General features: G+C 40.9%; 2 protein-coding genes across 10 annotated transcripts in view; one reads left to right on the top strand and one right to left on the bottom strand.

Moving 5' to 3' along the window:
• ATM (ATM serine/threonine kinase) overlaps positions 1-5,580 on the top strand; it is a 191,004-nt gene extending 185,424 nt beyond the window's left edge. For all 6 annotated transcript variants that reach the window (XM_033947802.1, XM_033947805.1, XM_033947806.1 and 3 more), the window contains 2 exons: positions 3,847-3,974; positions 4,077-5,580. In XM_033947802.1, coding sequence (XP_033803693.1) covers positions 3,847-3,974; positions 4,077-4,257 — 309 coding nt within the window. In that variant the 3' untranslated portion in view covers positions 4,258-5,580. The remainder of the gene's footprint in view (positions 1-3,846; positions 3,975-4,076) is intronic.
• Positions 5,581-6,460: 880 nt separating this feature from the next.
• The window catches only part of C6H11orf65 (chromosome 6 C11orf65 homolog), a 57,028-nt gene continuing 46,808 nt past the window's right edge, over positions 6,461-16,680 (bottom strand). For all 4 annotated transcript variants that reach the window (XM_033947587.1, XM_033947588.1, XM_033947586.1 and 1 more), the window contains 3 exons: positions 16,359-16,529; positions 14,284-14,339; positions 6,461-7,968 (listed from right to left, as the gene is read on the bottom strand). In XM_033947587.1, coding sequence (XP_033803478.1) covers positions 7,940-7,968; positions 14,284-14,339; positions 16,359-16,529 — 256 coding nt within the window. In that variant the 3' untranslated portion in view covers positions 6,461-7,939. The remainder of the gene's footprint in view (positions 7,969-14,283; positions 14,340-16,358; positions 16,530-16,680) is intronic.

A 16,680-nucleotide genomic window follows, 5' to 3' on the forward strand; every position in this document is an offset into this window, starting at 1 on the left:
CCTTTTCTTCCTACCCTGTCTTTCCTGAACAGATTATAGTCCAGTATAACTATATCCAGGTCATGGCTCTCCGGGAACCACATCTCTGTGATCGCCACTAAATCCAACTCAGCCTCTTCCATCACAGCCTCTAGATCCAGAACCTTGTTTCCAGTATTTTGAGCATTAGTATTTCCAGTGCAATAGGTGTCATTTTAGACAAGCGGGTTATCTCCCCATAACTGCGAGCAATATGCAGAAGGAATCTACTCTGGATTTTTTTATTTGAGCCTCCTACTTCACCAGGAGCTCTACTGTCACCTGTAGTTTTTCCCTTCTGCATGCAAGCCGGAAGGAGTGCTTCTGTTTTGCTCTCTCTTTTTTCTTATTTTATTCAGTGTTTTCAGTGTCTCACAGCTTTCATCTTGGTATCAGCTCTGCCTGCATAGAGAAGAAGCAGACTGAGGTCTGCAGCTGACAGGCTGATCCCTGGTAGTACTTGTTAGCCAGCCTGCACAAATATTTTTGGAGCTCGGGGCCGTCCTCATTTGCCATCCCTCACCCACTACTTAGCAGTTGTTCCAGTGCAGGCTGTTAGGCATCTCTAAGAGGCTAAGTGGTGTCTCACAGGGTGCCGGCTATATTTTTTGCCTCCCCACTTCTGTTAGCACATCTGATGGTCTGTGGGGTGGGGGTGGGGCTGCAATCAGATGTCATGTCTTGACTGGTATCCTGAAGATCAGTATTGAAGAAGCATTTCTAGCATGAGGCAGCGATTCTTCTCATTTCTAGCTACTGTAAAGAGCTGAGGCAGGCTGCAACACATTACCAGCAGAGGCTATGTTTCAGCCTATGAAGTTAATTAGGGGTAGGTTTTTGAGAGTCCCTGCATGTTCCTCTACCTTGTCTCTCCTAAAAATCCTAAATTCACAGATTTTTTTTGCTTCAGTTAGGTTTTTTTAGCGTTTTTAGTTGCAAAACTCTTGATGGTGGCCATCTTGGATTTTTAGTGATCTTTTTTTTTTTTTCCAAAAGTTCCCTGCACTTCCAAAACTTCGATTTCTACCTCAAAACTGGTTGTGGTGGAGTCGTTGGGCTTTTTTACCCCAGATTCATACCAGGATTGCACAAATTCTGCGCCTCAGGAGCATCCATGCACCACATGCCGCTCATTGCATACTAGAGAGGTGAGAGTGGCCAGCTTAACCTCGCCTCTGTATACTCGGATGTCTAAAAAGGTGGCTAGCCCGCTGGGGCGGCCTTTTCTGTTTGGGGGCCTTGAAATAGTGACCATTCTATGCATAAGGATGCGGATGCCCCACATCCCAAGAAATGCAAATTAGAGTCATCACAGGGTGACTCAGCACTCCTGATACAGATGCCTTCTTAGACTTCTTGAAATTTTTGTGGAAAGACTTTCATGAGAGCCATGCTCCTCCTATGTAGTCCTGCTGCTCATTGGACTTGCCTCGTCGAGGCATAGCCTCCAAAGGCACGTCGCCTTAATCACTCTGCCCCAACAATTCTAGTTTAAAGCCCTCTTCAGTAGGTTAGCCAGTCTGCTGCTGAAGACACTTCTTCCCTTCTTTGATAGATGTACACCATCCCTGCTCAGCAGCCCTTGGAAAACCATCCCATGGTTTAGGAATCCAAAACACCATCTGCGTAGCCATGCATGCATCTCCAGAATGCAAGCTTCTCTGCCTTGGTCTTTACCTTCAATGGGGAGGATTGATGAGAACACCACCTGTACACCTGACTGCTTCACCTTCTCTCCCAGAGCCACAAAGTCACTTTTAATATGTTTTCAGGGGTACCTTGCAGTATTATTAGTGCCAACATGGATGGGCAGCATCAGAATAATAGTTACTAGGCTTGATGAGGCTCAGAAAGCTCTCTGTAATATCTTGAATTTTGGCACCAGGCAAACATCATATCTCCCGGGACATCATGTCTGGTCTATAGATGGACGCCTCTGTACCCCTTAGAAGGGAATCGCCAATCACCACTACCTCTCATCTCCTAGTGGTCATGGATCCAGCAACTTTGGGGATTTCAAGCTTTGGTCCTTCCTCTCCTTGAGATGCTCTCATCTCCTCCACTTCCAGGGCTGCATAGATTGTTCCATTTCAAAATAAATAAATGAATAGATAATGTAATCCTGGTCTCACTCACAGTCTTTGGGCACCAGCTAGCTCTTTGGGTCAGGTACCTGTGGCATGGACATTAAAAAAATGTCTGATTTTGAGCTAGGCATAGGTCAGGGCCAGGCTAAATCCCAGTAAGCTGAAGGTACTCTTTCCTGGACACATTTTATTTTACTTTCCAGAAATAAACAGCCAGCAGTCTCTGTGATCAACTTCAATTTGCTTTACTGCACAGGAACTCAACAAACACAGTTCATAAACTAGTAACTTGACTCATTTATATCCCCAAACTTTTCTCTCTAAAAGTCCCAGTCCAAAGAGGAAAAAAATAAGGTCACACTCCAGTACAGTTTCAGTATAATCTATTGGGTGTCAAGAAACAACATGTGTTATTTGCCATCCCATTGCCTTACCTTCCAGAGTCTAGTCCTCACAGTGTTCTTTCTGTCCCATCCCCGGGACAAGAGATTTTCACTTGCACAATGAAAGTCCTGCCAGAAGTGAGGTGCACTCCTTTGTTCCTAGGCTGGGAACACTGCGCAGGTGCCTGCTTCCATGTAACAGGGGTTTCAGACACCCATTTTGGAATATTTGACACCAGAGCTCTTTCTAAACTTGAGACAGTGAACAAATACATCAGAGAATAGATCTTAGATGGATTGCATGCAAACAGGACATTTTAGAGAAGAGACCCTGAAGCTCAGGAGGACAGGATGTCCAGAGGAATGTGTCCTTTCAACATAGAGCACCTCTCAAGAAAGCAAACAAGAGCCTTTGTCTGTTAGATTCTTTTAAGCCATTTCTACAGATTTATCAGTTGTATGTACAAAATGTCCAGCTTTTGGGAAGTAGTCATTCTAATCGTCTTGTATTATCTCTAAATTACTGGAGAGCTCTGATCCAGAATGTTTAATTCATTTGTTGAAAAGGAAAACTAGCCCTAAAACATTGCATTCAAATTACACCCCTATTCTACTTTTTCCTTCCGTGAAAAAAATATATTTAAAAAAATTACTTGAAGGCTTTGTTAGTTTTCAGGCAGTGACTTGCTTTAAAAACTTTTTTTGTTTAATAAACATTTTAATTGAGTTTAATTTACTTTTTATGGATTATTCTTATTTGTATTTTTATATGTAATCTTATTTTTGTAATCCACTTTGGACCCTAGGTTGGTTGGTTCAGTATAAGCCATAGTTACTGGTACCAAATCAGAATATGTCCTGTATTGTCCACTCAATGCATGGCAATGTCGGATGATAAAAGATGAATTCTTGTGCAGAGAACCCATTTACCGATTTAGGCCTTCTTAGCTGAAACATGGTTTTATCTTTAAGATCACTGGTATCTCTTATGATATAAGCCTCTCATAAATAAAGAACAGTGTGTTTCTTTCACACCATTATTACAAGTAGTTTCTCTGAAGTTTAATAGGTCTAGGAATTTTGCTTTGGAGACTCCATGTTTTTTTGGTTCATGTAGCATGCCGCTGCATAAAAGATGACCTAGCTCAGAGCTCACCAATCTTTCTGTGCATCTTATGAAGCATGTTAAATTCTGACCTAGGCCTTAATTCCTAGATTCCAATCCTTTGTAATCCACAGAATAAGCTGATGTGAGAGCTAAAGACTTGGCAACTTAAAACAAACTCTTGTGTCCTTTGAGAAAAGCTATTAAAAAATGTTAGTATTATTTTTATGGAAATCCTGTTCATTCACAATAGGTTTTGCTGTATGATCCTCTTTTTGACTGGACAATGAGCCCTCTAAAAGCCATGTATCTGCAACAAGATGAGGCTGACCTTAATGCTACTCTGGCAGGCGACGATCAAGAGTGTAACGGAAAAGACAGGTGGAATTTTTATTTTTTTAATAATAACACAAGCTAGTGTTTTGCCTGTCTTAATTTGTCTACTATTTTATTGTAATATTTTTTTTTTCTTTTTCTTTTCAGCAGTGACAAAAGCTTTAACAAAGTGGCAGAACGTGTTCTTTTGCGACTTCAAGAAAAGCTAAAAGGCGTAGAGGAGAGCACAGTGCTCAGTGTTGGAGGTCAGGTGAACCTTCTCATCCAGCAAGCCATGGATCCGAAAAATCTGAGCAGACTCTTCCCAGGGTGGAAGCCTTGGATATAAACGTTCCCATCAATATACTGCAAGCTTCTAGTCACTCTTGTGTTCATTACTGAAGACATAAGTTATTAGACCTAGAGACGGTTGAAAGATTTAGGGCTCCTTTTACAAAGCTGCGCTAACGGTTTTAGTGCGCGCTAAACGCTAACGACAGCATTGAGCTGGCGTTAGTTATAACCGCGTAGCGTGGGTTTAGCACGCATTAAAATTCGTACTCTCTGAGAACCATTCTGCTAATTCATAGTACGATTAAACGAGCAGTTATTTTAGCATTTGCTAGTCTTGGGATAGTTTTCCTTTGCACTCACTAAGCTTCAGTCTGAAGAGTAGCCTTAATGGTGCACCTCAGGGTTATTATTTTTTTCAAAGTAAACTTATTTTTGATATCTGTCTGTAAAGCAATGGCACTAAGATTTTTTTAGGTGATTATTTAAGTCGTTAATATCTCTCTGTTCTGAAGGTTAGTTAATTCCTGAGGATACTTTTAGGTTTTGGAATCTCCTGCTGCTCATGCCATTCCCACCATTATGAATTGGAATAAATTAGGATGTTGTATGCTAATCTGCATGAGAACTGGTATGCATGCCCCACATTGACACGTGTCAAGAATAGTGGTGTTTAACACAGCAAAGTAAAGCCTAGCAAGAAATATATGGGTTGTTTTTTTTAACTATCAGTAGTTTCTAATTGTGATACACCAAAAATGGCATTTTTGTATTTTTCTCAAATATATTTTTAATTGCAAAGTAAGAAAGGAGATTGTAAAATTCAAAGTTTGCTAGTAAAATATTTTCCTAAAATGTATATGAATAAAAGGATACTTTCTATTTAATATTGTAATTCAAGGGCCCCTTTTACAGAGCTGCGGTAGTGATTCCCGTGCAGCAAAATGTGGCCCGGCCTATTCAATTCCTATGGGCTGTGTCACATTTACAGCACCAGTACTTGGTTAGCCGGCTTTGTTAAAGTTGCCCTTGGGTACTAGTATGTAGACAAGCATGCAATGCAGTTTAAAAGTGTTTGAAAACATAAAATGAAACAAACAGACAATGGGCTTCCTCAGTATGCCAAGTTGGTAAAAGGATTCTTTGTACCACTATGTTTTAGAGACCTATTTTAGATTTTAAATCCCGTGGATTGTACAAATAGGGTAAACTCTGTTCTGGTCATGCTCGTATATTTTCTAACACATCATTTAGTCCACGGCAAGGGAAGTGTCTCATCTCATTCTTTGAATATTATGTTTGGATTCCATGAAGGATGTCCACGTGGAAGAAAATTGTATTTTGCTATTTTTTTAAAATAAATTTACCTTGTGTCTGCTAACATCTTGCCCAAGTATTTAAAAAAATGTTTTTTAAAATATATATTCTTCCATCTCCTTTTTCTAAAGCTCTAGAATCCTAGGCATGCCCCCTGCCTTAGCCTGTACCATTGGTTGAAATATCCTGCATGTACCCCAATAAGTTCACCTTGCTTGTGTGAGATCCCAGTATTGACTAGAGAACGAAATTCGATTCATACACTGTGGGCTCCTTTTACAAAGGTGCGCTAGCGTTTTTAGCGCGCGCTACCCGAAAAACTACCGCCTGCTCAAGAGGAGGCGGTAGCGGCTAGCGCACGGGGCATTTTAGCATGCGCTATTCCACGCATTAAGGCTCTAACGCAACTTTATAAAAGGAGCCCTGTGTCTTTCAAACCTTCCTTTTGTCTTTTCATAGTAGGGGTGCTTAACTTTGGTCCTTAACCCAGTCTGGTTTTCAAGATTTCCACAATGAATATGCATGAGATCTATTTGCATACAACGGAGGCAGTGCATGGAAATAGATCTCATACATATTCATTGGAGAAATCCTGAAAACTCAACGGGTTTGCGAACCTCAAAAAACAACATTGAGCACCCCTGCTTTATAGGAAAGGAATACTGGGCTTCTGTTACATTAGATTGAAATCAGTTGTTTGCTTCCTGTATACTATTATTATTAATAATAAAAAATCATTTTCTTTGTTTTAAACTTCAGTAATAGCCAGAAAACTCAAAGGATCTTGATTCTTCATAGGCTTCACCTTTAATCTGTTGTCTAAAGACAGTGTGTCTTACTTACTATAGAACTTCTGTGCCTATTGCAAAATTGTTTAAACATAGGGCCCAGAATAAGTGATTCAGGAATACCTAGATTAGTTATGAAATGACTTTATTTGGTTGAAAGGACATCTCCCTTGCCAGTTTAATATGTTAGCCATCCAAAAATATATAACATAAAAATATTTATAACATAAATATATTTATAACATAAAATATTTATAACCTGCAGAGCTTTACGGTTCACAGCGGCTTGCAAAAGAGTCAAGTTGTACAAAAACAGCGAAACTATAAATCTGACATCATTAAGTACAGTACAACATCTATATATAATCACTAATGCCCCAGATATTTAGTAACTAAAATCATTTTTAACTTGTGCCTAAAATTTAAACGAAGGGCTCCTTTTACTAAGGTGCACTAGCGTTTTTAGCGCGCGCTGCCCCCGGCACTACCCGTAAAAACTAACGCCAGCTCAATGGTGGCGTTAGCATCTAACACGAGCGCTAAAACCACTAGCGCAGCTTAGTAAAAGGAGCCCTATGAAGATGCATTATTTACCAGAGGGAGAAACACAAGACTCCCCTAGAGCGATTTGATGAGAGAGCATACAACTCAAAAAATTTCTTGTGTGCTACATTTTACTGAGACAAAAGCAAAATAAGTGATCCTTCTCAATCTCTGGGTTGCTGAATTAAAAACAAAATGTTCCTCCAAATAACTAGGCGAAAGACCATTAAGAAATTTGTATCTCCTTTCATATCTTACTTTATTTTTATAACATTTGTTTTTAGACATGAAATTTATACAGTGAGGCCCAGATTCTATAATCAAGAATTTCACAAAAAAAAAATATATATAATAATTGCTGCTCATATGTTGAATATATAAGTGAGGTCCTGGATGCCCAATACAAACAACTGGGTAATAATCAAACAAAAAATAGTTCCTAAAAATTCGTAATTTGCAAAAAACGAAATGAAAACCGTTTTCCTTTGGATCAGGACACATACCAAACTGCAGTTCATATGCAGCATAGCGGTTCTCTGAAGCAGCCAGTTTGGCGAAACGCGTCAGAACCTTGCCGGACCAACGCTGTCTGAACATTTAAGTTAAGTTATTTTTGAACTCACGTATTTTGAAGTTACTACGAAGTCACTAAAAGTTGGATATTTCACTTTATGGACATAAAAACAATTATGAGCATTCTCGAAAAGCACTTTTAATTACCTTTTACCCCACAATGGTGCAATGATAGATTCTGTAAGAAGCTCTTTAGGGGTTTGCTCCCCACATCGAGTTTTTTCATTCCATCTTGGATTCTGAGCGCCACTCAAGCTTAAAAGGTATTCAAAGTACTTTCGTTTGTTCCTATTCTGGTGTTTTTTGTGAATATATAAGTGAACCACCCTTTCCTTGGAGAACAACAATAGTCTGAAAAATTCATGAAGTCAAGGATAGTTTTGAGATTGTGTTTTAATGTTCTGGAGTCTGATGGATCTTCAGTGATGAAAAGTTCTGAATCCATTCCATTTAACTGCATTGAATTCACAAGAACAAATGACTGTTGATGTTTTCTGAGGTGCTCAAATAATTACATTGTTAAGATGGTGGTGCCACAAGACTGGAACCTAAATAAAGGATAGAAAATAAGTAAAAATATAAAACATTTTAAAATAAATACCATGTTTTTTTCAAAATCATTCCCCCCTCCCCTTTTAACAAGATGCAAGCTAAATGCCAAGCTGCCCATTCTTACCCGATGGACGGTTCAGCATTTAGTTCATGTTGCTTGGCAGCACATCTTGGTAAAAGGAGAGGGGGGAATATTATGGGGCTCATGTTCAAAGAACTTAGACTTACAAAGTTCCATAGGTTACAATTAAACTTTTGTAAGTCTACATCTTTTGAAAATAGACTTCTATGTCATCATACCCCTTGTTAGTCTTTCTAACTCAATAGCTGGAAAAATAGCTGAGGCGGCAGCAGTGGTCCTGACCTACCAACCCCTCCTCCCTCCCTCTGTGCCCCAAAGCAGTAGCAGCGGCAGCAGTCCTGACCCACCAACCCCCCATTCCTTACCTAAAACAGCAGTAGCAGCGCTGTAAATAGGCTGTTCACAGCAAGCCCTGGCAGGTCCTTTCCTCTGCCACATCACTTCGGATGCGGTAGAGGAAAGGCCTTGTCAAGGCTGGGTGCGAACAGCCTGTTTACAGCGCTGACACTGCTGCTTTGGGTAAGGAATGGGGGGTTGGTGGGTCAGGACTGCTGCCGCTGCTACTGCTTTGGGGCACAGAGGGAGGGAGGAGGGGTTGGTAGGTCAGGACCACTGCTGCCGCCTCAGCTATTTTTCCAGCTATTGAGTTAGAAAGACTAACAAGGGGTATGATGACATAGAAGTCTATTTTCAAAAGATGTAGACTTACAAAGTTCCATAGGTTACAATTAAACTTTTGTAAGTCTAAGTTCTTTGAACATGAGCCCCATACAGGTAAGTAATGGAAATCCAGGAGGCCAGACCCACGCAAAGGAAGGGAGGGCGGGCAGACCTATGGGGGTGGTTTACCAGGTCTGTGTGTGTGTGTGGAGGGTCCATCAGGGTGAAGGGCTGGGGAGGGGTAGCCTGTCCAAAGATTCAGTGCCGTGGCCAGGTAGGAGGAGTTTGAATTGGTGCAGGCTCTGGTGTTGGGGTACAGTTGGGTGAAGAGGGTTAAAGTAATGGGGAGGGGGAGAGTTGCAGCACTGTGAGGAGGGGGAAGGGCAGGAGAGAGAAATTGGTCCTGGGGTGAGGTACAAGATAAAGTGTAAAAAAGGAAGAGAAGGTGGGTAGGGGTGGAATATAGGACCAGGAAGAATGGCCTTGGAGGCAATGGAAGAAAGGATAGATGGGAATGGAGCTGGGACTGAAAGGGTGATAAATGCAGTGGAGGATCGATGAGGGCCAAAAGGGTACAGAGGACTAAGGAAATGGTGATAGATAGCGTCGGGAGTCAATAGAAGAAAGAAAGTCATAAAGACAGACGGGGCAGGGAGAGAGACAGAATGAAAGAAAGACAGGGCAAGGAGAGACAGAAAGAAAGATGGGAGCAGGGAGAGAGACACAAAGAAAGATGGGGTCAAGGAGAGAGACAGAAAGAAAAATTCTACACATCTATTCTAGCACCCATTAATGTAACGGGCTTAAACACTAGTTTTCATATAATATTTGTGAAGAAAAATTCTACACATCTATTCTAGCACCCATTAATGTAACGGGCTTAAACACTAGTTTTCATATAATATTTGTGAAGAAAAATTCTACACATCTATTCTAGCACCCATTAATGTAACGGGCTTAAACACTAGTTTTCATATAATATTTGTGAAGAAAAATTCCTCTGGGAGAGACTGAGGGAAAACCTGTGAATGGCACCTTTTCAGAGAACTCAGCTCTGAAACAGAAACCTAGGATTACTCTGATTCAGACTTAGATAATTACTCAGCTGGAAAATTCCAAGTCTGGCCATATTTAGAAGTCAAGACCTCACTGAGGGTATTCTGTGGCTGTTGGTGTCTAGATCTTGATGTCAATGGCTACCTTGGATAAACTTTCTCCCCTGATACACTTGATATGGCAAATGGGGGCAGCTGACCTTTACTCTGATTCTCTTCTGGATTCTGGCACTAATGACAAACTTCTAGGTAAAGCATGAGCTTTGAGGATTACCATAATGTCTAGCTGGCTCAGTAGTACTGAAAGATTGATTTGAGTCAGAGGAGTTGCTTCCCGATTCTTCTATCCAGTTTGTCTTCAAACACTGCCAATGCCAAGACACTGTAGGAGATGTCCTAAGGGTTCAAGTGCAATAGCAAATAACAAAGGGCAGCCCTGTCTTGTTCCATGGCTAAATATATCTTTAAAAGAAGCAATTTTAAGGCTTTTTCAAACGGCAAATAATTTTGTATTTTTCTAATCCCTTTGGGCAATTAGTACCAGATTACTAACACTTGATACATAAAGCTCAATGTAAAAGTACTCTAACTAGGGTTACCAGCACTGTTCCCTCTAAGCTGTGCGCTTGTGCGCACACACACAACTTGCCAAACCCGCACACACAAATTAAAATAGCGCGCACAAAAATATAAATTTTTGCCTAAAATGATTTTCACTGCTAAAATGAAATGTTGCAGAAGACCAGCTGTTCCGATTTCCCATTTATCACATTTATTGAAGCGCTATAATATAAATTTTAAGTCATTCATGTGATTCCATTATCTTTGGCAGTTGAACTTGACACGTCACGTGCCCCATTGGGCCATAGCCTATGGCCCATAGGATATGAAACACTTCCGATTCTTTGACTTCCTGAAGTTCCACCATATTGTTTATTTCGTGGAATTGTAGTGTGCAACGTGGTACTGCGGTTGTATAACTGTATTCGTTTATTAAATTGCAACCAGATATAACTCTTAAAATGTCTAAACTGCGAATGGTGAAAAGTGTAAAACGCAAGAGAGCTGCAACAGCTTTTAGGTCTGAATGGCTTGAAGAAACTGTTGAAACGGAGACACCGGAATCTCGAAATACAATGCATGTTCAACTGTGTGAAATATTTACCTATGACAAAGATGATGGAGTTGTGTGTTCTTATTGTTAAGATGCCAAAGCAACTGGAAAATTCTCTACTGGAAAAATATGGGATGATGTTTGGAAACTGGATTTTCTGAAACACCATCTATCAAGTAAATCTCATACCGACAGTATTAGGAAACTCAGAAGTAAAAATCCGAATTTAAGAGGGGGACTGGTTAACATGTTGCTTGAAAGCCCAACCAAAAAAGAAAACATGCAAATTAGTAATGAACGGAAGCATTCCAGTCCTGATGAAATTAAGGTTCTTGTCGATAGTGTTGTGCTGGCCATTAAGATGAATATCTCAATGCTCTCTGTTCAAGATATCAATGAGCACATGGCAAAGCATGTTAGTATACCTGATAGCTGGAGAAGCAAAAACTATGCGTTTGAATTTCTTGGAATTATCAATGACGTCGTGCAAGATGATTGTATGGCAGACATTAAATTAGCAATGTATCATACGTTAACTGTTGATGAAAGCACAGACATTTCTGTCAACAAGTACTTAATTCTCTACTTTAAGTATCGGCCAGTCAATTCAAATAGGATATCATTTGGTGGGATGCTACAGTTGGAAGCATGTGATGCTACATCAATAGTAACAGCAATTAGGGAATTCTATAGGAAACATGAACTTGACCTGAATAAAATGGTTATGTTCACCTCTGATGGTGCCTCTGTTATGTTGGGCAAAATAGATGGTGTTGCAGCACAGCTGAGAAAAGACATTCCACATTTAGTGCAGCAACATTGTGTTGCACATCGGGAAGATTTGAGACTTTCTGATTCATGGACAGAAGTAAAATTGATGAAAGAAGTAGAAACTGTAATGAGAACTGTGTACACGGAGTTTTGTCGGTCTTCTACTAAACGATACAAATTTCAAGAAATAGCAGATGCATCTGAATGTGAATCAATTGCTTTCAGACCTCCAAATGAAGTGCGCTGGTTATCTAGACACTTTGCACTTAAAGCAATTATTCAAAATTATGATCCCCTGTTAAACTATTTTGAAGAAGACAAAGATAATGATCCTATTGCAAAGTACTGCTATAAGAAGCTGAACAGTGAACAATTTCATATTACACTTGAAGTTTTGAATGATGTCTTATCAGAACTGGCTTCCTTAACCATTGGAAGCGTATCATCTTGCACAGGGTAAATTGAACAAACTTCGAATGCAATACTTAGGCGACAAGGTTAAGTGGAGTGATAAAGTCAACAGTCTTCTTGACAAAAGGATGAGGTCTGGAGAAAAAGTTTCAGTGGATACTAATTCCATATTAACCTTCATCAACATCCTATGTTTGCATCTGGGTAAAAGATTTTCTGAAAATGAAGTTGAGGAATGGTCTGCTTTTGACTGTACAGCAGTATCACAATGCAACTTTGACTTCGGAAATGGACATATCAGATCTCTTTGTTTAAAGTATAAACAATTTCTTCCGGAGGAAAGTGTTATTATTCAGCAATACAATGACTTTAAATTCCTTGTTTCAGAAAAAATCAAAAGCAGTCTGATAAACAGCTTTCCAGATATGACGAAATTTGCATTTCAGAATGATCAATTTGCAGATTTAGCAAAATTGATGGACATTGGTGCTACATTCTTAGCATCTAGTTCAGATTGTGAGCGTGGTTTTAGTCTAATGAACAATTTGAAGACTAAACAAAGGAGAGCATTCGGAAATGCTGATGCGTGTTAAGAGTCACCTTCAAGATGATTAAGTTTGATGAAGTTCTTCCACATCCAGTCATTTGTGCTTTCAGTTCAAAAAAACTGCGGGCAGCAGTTCCTACTTGCTGCCAGTGGCTGACCCGGAAGCCTTCCCTCTGATATCGGAGGGAGCTTCCCAGGTAAGCCATGGGTAGTGTGTAGGAACCGATGCCCGCGGCTTTGTGAAGAAGTGCAGCTGGAAGGAAGGAGGCAGAGGCCTACTTGAATGTCTTAGAGCTGGCCAGAATTGGTGCACTAATACTACTACTATTTATCATTTCTAGCTCTACGCAGCATGGTACATTAAACACACAAGAGATGAACCCTGCTCAAAAGAGATTACAATCTAATAATGACAGACACACTGGACAAAAATGGTGAATCAGTGGGAGGGGGCACAGGAGGGAGGGGGAAGTATGCATTAGGACACGGAAGGAAGGGAGGGAGTGTGAACTTAGGACAAAGGATGGAAGAAAGGAAGGGGAGGGGCACAAACATGGGACAAAGAATGGAGGAGAGAACATGAACTTGGGATGAAGGTTGGAAGGCGGGAGGGGTGCGAACTTGGGATACAGAAGGGAGGGAAGGGCAAGAACTTGAGACAGCATGGAATGATGAAAGGAAGGAAAGATAATGAGATGGGGAGGGAATACAAAGGGAGAATTGTTGGGCATGGGTATGTGAATGAGAGGGAAAGAGAGATGGTCTGCATGGGGAAAGGAAGAAAGAATTGTTGAACATGGTGGTGAGAGAGGAGTGAGGTAGAAATGCAGGGGGAAGGGACAGATGAGATGGAGAAATGTTGGATGTGGTGGTGGAGGGAATGGAGGGAGAGATGTGGCATGGTGCTGGAGGTGATAGAAGAAATGTTGGGCATGGGCAACAGATGCTGCACACAGTCCAGGGGATGAGAAAGAAAAAAAAGTTGGATGTGGCAGTAGAGGGGGTGGGAGAGATGTGCCATGGATCCCTCTTTCTCTCTTTCCCCCCCCCCCTCCCTTTGCAGCAAGGGAGGGATTAAGAGAAAGAGAGATGGTGTACAGTGAGAGAAAGGGAGACATGTTGCACATGGGGGTGGAGTAGAGAGAGGAAGAAATGCTGTGCAGGGGTGGCGAGGGGAAAAAGAGTGTGCTTTGTGTAGTTTAATTTTGTGGTTACCATTATGTATTGTTAATAAGGTTGTATTGTGTGTATATGAAAATGAATTGAAGAAATATCATTAGGGGAAAAAGAGTGTGCTTTGTGTAGTTTAATTTTGTGGTTACCATTATGTATTGTTAATAAGGTTGTATTGTGTGTATATGAAAATGAATTGAAGAAATATCATTACAATTAGTACTATTATTCATGGGGACGGGGTCTGGAGCAGAGCCTAGGCAGAGTCTAAAATGAAGCTTTTAGTCGTCCCCCCCCCCCCAACAAAAATGCATTCTCCTGCCTATGCTCTCCTAGATGAAAAGTGAAACTAAAAGCTTTACTTCTATAAAGAATAGAGAGAACTTTCTCATGTCTGGGCCTTGTTGGTGACATCACCTCCATATACTTGCTAACCTTTTTGCCCTGAAGAAAAATAACTTTCAAAAATTCTGAAGGGAAGAAAATAATTTTGTTTACCTTTCCAGGCACAGGATGAGTTGCTTACTCCAGTTTCACTCCAGCTGTCAGTATACCTATATAAAGAGAAACATATTGTGGAAGGTGCCATATTTCCTAAAATTAAATAATTTTGAACTTTTATAGCCCCTCTTGTATATGACTGTGTACAAACTACAACTTACTAGCAGAGCTGGAACCAAAAGTGACCTCATCTCAGGTCAGTGAACCAACTACAGTGGTACCTTGGTTTACAAGCATAATTCATTCCAGAAGCATGCTCGTAAACCAAAATACTCGTATATCAAAGCGAGTTTCCTTATAGAAACTAAGGGAAACTTGCTTGATTCGTTCCCACCCACCCCCATCCCCCGAGGCCAGCGGCACTGCTTTCTACCCCCCCCCCCAAAAGAACCGGCATTGTTCCCCCGCTCATGAAGGCCCCCCCCCCTGCTCGTTTCCCCCCCCCCCCCGTGATCCGGCACCCTCTGCTCACGTCGCACCCCCTCCCTGCCGTGATCCGGCATCAAAAAGGCAGCCAACCCACCCACCCGATCACATTTCTTACCCCCCATTTGGCACCGACACCAACACACAGGACATGCCAGTGCTGGTGCCCGAAGATCTGCCTCCGCGCTGGGCCTTGAGCATCTACGCATGCTCAAGGCCTTCGGGTTCCCGTTCTCTCTGAGATTCTCGGAGAGAACGGGAACCCGAAGGCCTTGAGCATGCGCAGATGCTCGAGGCCCAGTGTGAAGGAGGCAGATCTTCGGGCACCGGCATGTCCTGTGCGTTGGTGCCGGTGCCAATGGGGGTAAGGAATTTGATCGGATGGGTGGGTGCCTTTTTGATGCTGGATCACAGCAGGGAGGAGGTGCTACGCAAGCGGAGGGTGCCGGATCGCTGGGGGGAGGGTGCCAGATCGCAGGGAGGGCGCTCATAAATCGAGGCACGGTTCCTGAGGCACCAATTTTACGAATGTTTTGCTCATCTTGCAAAACACTCGCAAACCAGTGCACTCGCAAACTGAGGTACCACTGTATTTACAAAGACAAACTGCAGAACTCATACCATGAAGAAAGCCACAGCAGAGTGGCTGAAACGTCAGTTTCTACCTGACAGGACGCAGCAAGACCTGGAAACCTGCAACAAGCTCATCTCATTCAGTTCTAATGAAGGCAATTGGTTTCAAGCTCTCTGATAAGTACCACACATCTGCTAACATCGACTATTTCAGTCTATCAGTCATGTGGTTCTGACCTGTTTCTCTTCATTGAAATTCTATAATACAATGAAGCAAGAAAAGTCTAGCAACCATTCCTTCCCATTCTTACTTATCTTACCTTTTCTTATTTTCACTCTCTCATATGGCTATATGTCTTATTTTAGGTTCATTTTATTTTTGTCTGCTCAGCCAGACTTCTCTCATTCCATACATACAAACTAGGTCACCTTTTTCAAAAATATTAAGGGGCCTAGTTAACAGCTAAGCTGCATTAGCTATTAATATGGCAATTACTGTGCACTAATGATTAACATAGTACGTTAAGTTAGTATACACTAATACCTATGTTAACCACAATATAGAAGATGACATGGAAAGGGTGGGGAATGTGCAGGAAGTATACCTGAGAGTTACTGCAGAACTGGTCACTACACATTCTTGCTTTGCAGTTGACAATACATAGCATTAATATTTTTTTCCTCTGTGTTAACTGAATGGGAAATTTCTAGGAACACTGCATTCATTTTTGTAATTATTATGTGGTAACTGCACAACCGTATTACAAGTTAGTAAAAGGCCACTAAATGCAAAACAAAATATTGAAAAGTGCCCAGAAACAGTCATAAAAATAATATAATTTGAATTTGTCTGAGCATAATTTAGAGAATTTTGGTTTGTTCTACTCAAATTGAATAAGTTGAAATGTTCCTCTGTGGCTGTATGGTAACATGCTAGATTGTAAACTCCAGGGAGTAGGGACTAATGCTGTGTACAGGTCGTATGCACTACACATACTTGTATGAGTAATAATAGTGAGAGAAATTCTAACAATGGTATGGGTATTTGTGTTACAGAAAAAAAAAATACTTACTCTTCAAAGTTGAGAGCATTTGTCCATTTTAAGAGTTCATCTACTTCCCAATCCATCACTGTATCTAGTCCATGTTGTTCAACGCTGTATATTATCCCTTCTGTAGCTCGCTGAACCAGTTCAGCAGCAGTTGGGTCCTCTGTCTGAGTGTGCAAGCTGCCTTTATAATACCTAGATTACAAAAATTGGATAATACACGTTCTAATAAATGCTGGCATTGCCAATTAGGAATGGGAACATTAGATCATCTCCTGTTCATTGCCCTTTAATATTTGCTTTCTGGAAATCTATATGGAGCAAAATAACTTTTATTCTTGAAGCT

The sequence above is a fragment of the Geotrypetes seraphini genome, chromosome 6, assembly GCF_902459505.1.
Source record: "Geotrypetes seraphini chromosome 6, aGeoSer1.1, whole genome shotgun sequence".
In the NCBI taxonomy this organism is placed as follows: Eukaryota; Metazoa; Chordata; class Amphibia; order Gymnophiona; family Dermophiidae; genus Geotrypetes; species Geotrypetes seraphini.